General features: G+C 32.3%; 1 protein-coding gene across 1 annotated transcript; it reads left to right on the top strand.

Annotated features, from left to right (window-relative positions):
• The first annotated feature begins 2,500 nt into the window (after window positions 1-2,500).
• LOC149210526 (uncharacterized) lies at window positions 2,501-3,388 on the top strand. Its single transcript, XM_089398988.1, has one exon. The coding sequence runs from the start codon at window positions 2,501-2,503 to the stop codon at window positions 3,386-3,388; it is 888 nt and encodes a 295-aa protein (XP_089255114.1).
• Window positions 3,389-3,677: the final 289 nt, after the last annotated feature.

Below are 3,677 nucleotides of genomic sequence, written 5' to 3' on the forward strand. Positions count from 1 at the left end.
TTTTCAATTTCATGTTTCCTTCAAGGGTTCTAAGAAGAAAAAAAGAAAGAATTTAAGTTGTGAAGTATAATTGCTTTTTTAAATATCTTAGAAAGAATTTGAGATTGATTTTTTAAATATCTTAGAAAGAATTTGAGCTATGAAGTGTAATTAAATTTTTAAATATCTTTATATCAAAGAGAATTTTTATATAAGTTTTTAATATTTAATTTTTAAATATGGATTAATTATTAAATGAATTTAATTGGGGGAAATTTTAGATTAAAGTTTTTCTAAAGAGTTTAAAATTTGAAATAAATTTTAGATTAAGTTTTGAGTTTTGAAAATAAGGTAAAATGTGGAGGGAAAAGTGAAATGGTGTTTTTGATGAATTGTAATTTTGAAATTATTTGTATTCGTTAAAATGAGTAGAAGTTATTGAAATTTTTAAAACAATTTGAAAAAATGAGCAAAAATTATTGTTGTTACTAAAAAAATTATATATTTTTAAATACTTAAGATATATGCTATCAAATTTTGTTGTTAAAAGAAAATTATATATATTTAAATACTTAAAATGTATATTATCAATTTTTTCCTGAAAATTTTTATTCAAATTTTTATGGTATGTTATCAAATTCGTATCAATTCAAACTTAGTAATTATAATGGAAATGCAGACGTTGGTGTAATTGTGGGACGTTGGTGTAATTGTGGTAGTTAATTAAATTAACCCAAGCATACCTATGTGTCAATCACTGTTGCACACATGACATGAACGTGAAAAGTAGACATGGTAATTTACATACATTGTTATATGTGGTAGTTTACATACATTGTTTTATGTCGTTAAATTACAAGAAGCTGAAGATAATTCGTGAGGTTTTAATACATAAGTAAAGCATGCGCGATACATCCACAAAACCGCCGCTAAGAGTGCTAATGCCCACACGATACATCCACATGGCGTTAACAGATAATCGTTACACTTCCGACAGACTGCATAAAAAGTTAAATTTTGAATACTAAAATATTATAAAGGTCACAGAAAATTTATAGCAATCAAACCTCAAATCCATTGCCCGAGTCCTTTGCATATGCAAGGGCTAATAATATTTAAAATTTAAAGTAGTTTACTTATTTGCCCCATTTATGGTAACATTTTTGACAATATAATTTAATTACACAAAACCCTATCTATTACCATGGACAAAAAATAATATTCAAATTAAGTCATCTTATAAATTTTATACTTATAATATTTAAAATTTAAAGTAGTTTACTTATTTGCCCCATTTATTGTAACATTTTTGACAATATAATTCAATTACACAAAACCCTATCTATTACCATGGACAAAATATAATATGCAAATTAAGTCATCTTATAAATTTTATACTTATCACAACTTATAATTTACGAAAATTATAATATTTTTGTTTTCATGATGTTTATGATTATTTAATATTAACCATTTACTTTTCATAATAAATTGATTGATTTTTAATGAACGATAACGGTGATGATAATCATCGTATCATATCCCAGAAAGTTGGTTTTCTAATTTTAAAACTTTTATAATATTTTTCAAACCACGCGTCTCTGAAAATTTGAGGAAGCTTCTAAGGGAAACCATCCCTTCGTGCCGTCGTCTTGAAGCAACCTAGCGCGTAGCGAAAGCGTATTTTAGCAAAATCCGCAACCTGAACTTTTAAACACCCTGAAAGAGACTCTTTGTTGAACTTCACTAATACTGTGACACGAGTTGCCCAAAATATCAAATATCATATTCCAATGTGACCGAGCCACACAACGTGACAAACAAACGAAGATTCGTCCCGGGCATATAAACTCGACACGTCTACTACATGGTTAGTTGAGACGGTTAGGTCCAACACCCATCACATTATAATTTTAGAATTTAAACCGTTGCCCTAACCGTCTGCACGTGGATTTTAGTTTTGGTTTTGTGATTCCGGTTCCGATGGTGAAGCTGCACTGAATGCCATTATCACCGCCCAAAATCGGATTTTTCATTGATATTGATATTGAGTATGCCATTATAGCTTGGGTTTCTCAGTTTTCTAGTGAGAAATTCTTATAAACATCTTGATTTATTGATTCTCATGCCATATAGGTAGAGTGTTTTTCACTGTTTCTGGCGCTGTTTTTATCGGTTAATCTTTCTCTATATCATAGCCCACTTTTCGAGTTTTTTAATCCTTCATATAGTTGTTTTGGCTTTGCTATGCCTTTGATATTTTAGGGAGCAAGCAATATTTTAGCAGAGTTTGGCTTTGTATAACAATCTGGGTAGTTTGTGAATTGCAGTTTTCTTTGCTGTTTGTAATTTTTACAGATCTGTCTGAAGTATTGCACCAGTAGAAGATTTTGTAATTCTGTCATGTTCTATAGAAGAATTTTGATAGTCACTTTGATGGTTGGATAGAAGATAGCAGAATTTAGAGTTTGATATTGCCTTGTATTTATATATCATAACCTGTGATAATAAGGTGGACAACATGAGGTTAACTTTTATGAGAAGGATATTATTTTTCATTTTCTTATCCTGTAATGTCTTTGCCAAGAGCAATGTTGTCCCGGGTGCATTTGGTGATCCACACTTCACAGGTTGGGATGGAGTACATTTTGATTTCAATGGAAAACCTGACTCCATCTACTGTCTAATCTCAGACAAAACTTTCCACATGAACATGAAGTTTGTAGGGACGGTGGAATCCACAGTCCAACAAAGAACGTGGATAAAGGCTCTCGGAATTCTCTTCTGGGGTCATAGACTCATATTACGTGCAGCAGAAGGATCAGACTTGAGCCATAATGGATTCGGATTTTTACAAAACATTGAAGTGGATGGTGCTGTTATTCAGCTTAAACAAGGAGAGAATTACAGGTCGTTAGATGGTGAAATCATTTTATCCTATGATAACTATCAATCCCACAAGTTCTTGCCATCAGATCACTACAGTGTTTATCTGAAGGACATAGCAGAGATTCATGTTATTGCAGGTCCTGAGATTCCTGACCTGAGGTCTGATAATGATGCTTTTATTCATTTGTCTGTGGAAATGGAGAAGGCTGTCCTTTCATCACAAGTTCATGGAGTGCTGGGCCAAACTTATTTGAATGCAAAGGGTCGTGTGCATCGAAATTTCTATAGAACAAAATGGAATGATCTCTTGGTAGCTCAACAGGTTGATGGGCCGAATGGAGAAGGGTATTTGGATGGAGAAGTTGCTGATTATATTTCGTCTGGGCTTTTGTCTTCAAATTGCCATTTCTCAAGGTTTGATGCCAACTTTGATCCTTCCAATAAGGTTTTGCCAAAGGTTTCATCAGGCTATTCTCGTAAACATTTGCCTGACTGGGATATACTGGCGGAAAGTGCTTAAGTTGCGGGAACTTCCAGTGTACAAAACATTTCTCTTAGTGTTCATAGATTTGTATTGTAATTGAGGTTGATAAGTGATTAGGGTAAATGAATTTCTCTAGTTTCCACAGATTGTGTTTGTACCTAGGCTGATAAATGGTAGCGGTAAATAGATGGCTTTAGAGAAAATAGCCGCTTATCAAACGTCATACTCCAAATTTCCATTGTAATATTTGACGCCAGTGACTGTATCAAGTTTTTCCTATGGTTGTATTTGGAATAAGATATATTTCTTACCCACTCATCTTCCC

This window comes from Pinus tabuliformis, chromosome 1_2 (assembly GCF_031772625.1).
Source record: "Pinus tabuliformis cultivar Carrire ecotype Pingquan chromosome 1_2, CPIR1, whole genome shotgun sequence".
NCBI classification, from domain to species: domain Eukaryota; kingdom Viridiplantae; phylum Streptophyta; class Pinopsida; order Pinales; family Pinaceae; genus Pinus; species Pinus tabuliformis.

Coding starts and splice junctions, on each gene's coding strand:
- LOC149210526 (XM_089398988.1), top strand. CDS start 2,501: ATGAGGTTAACTTTTATGAGAAGGATATTATTTTTCATTTTCTTATCC.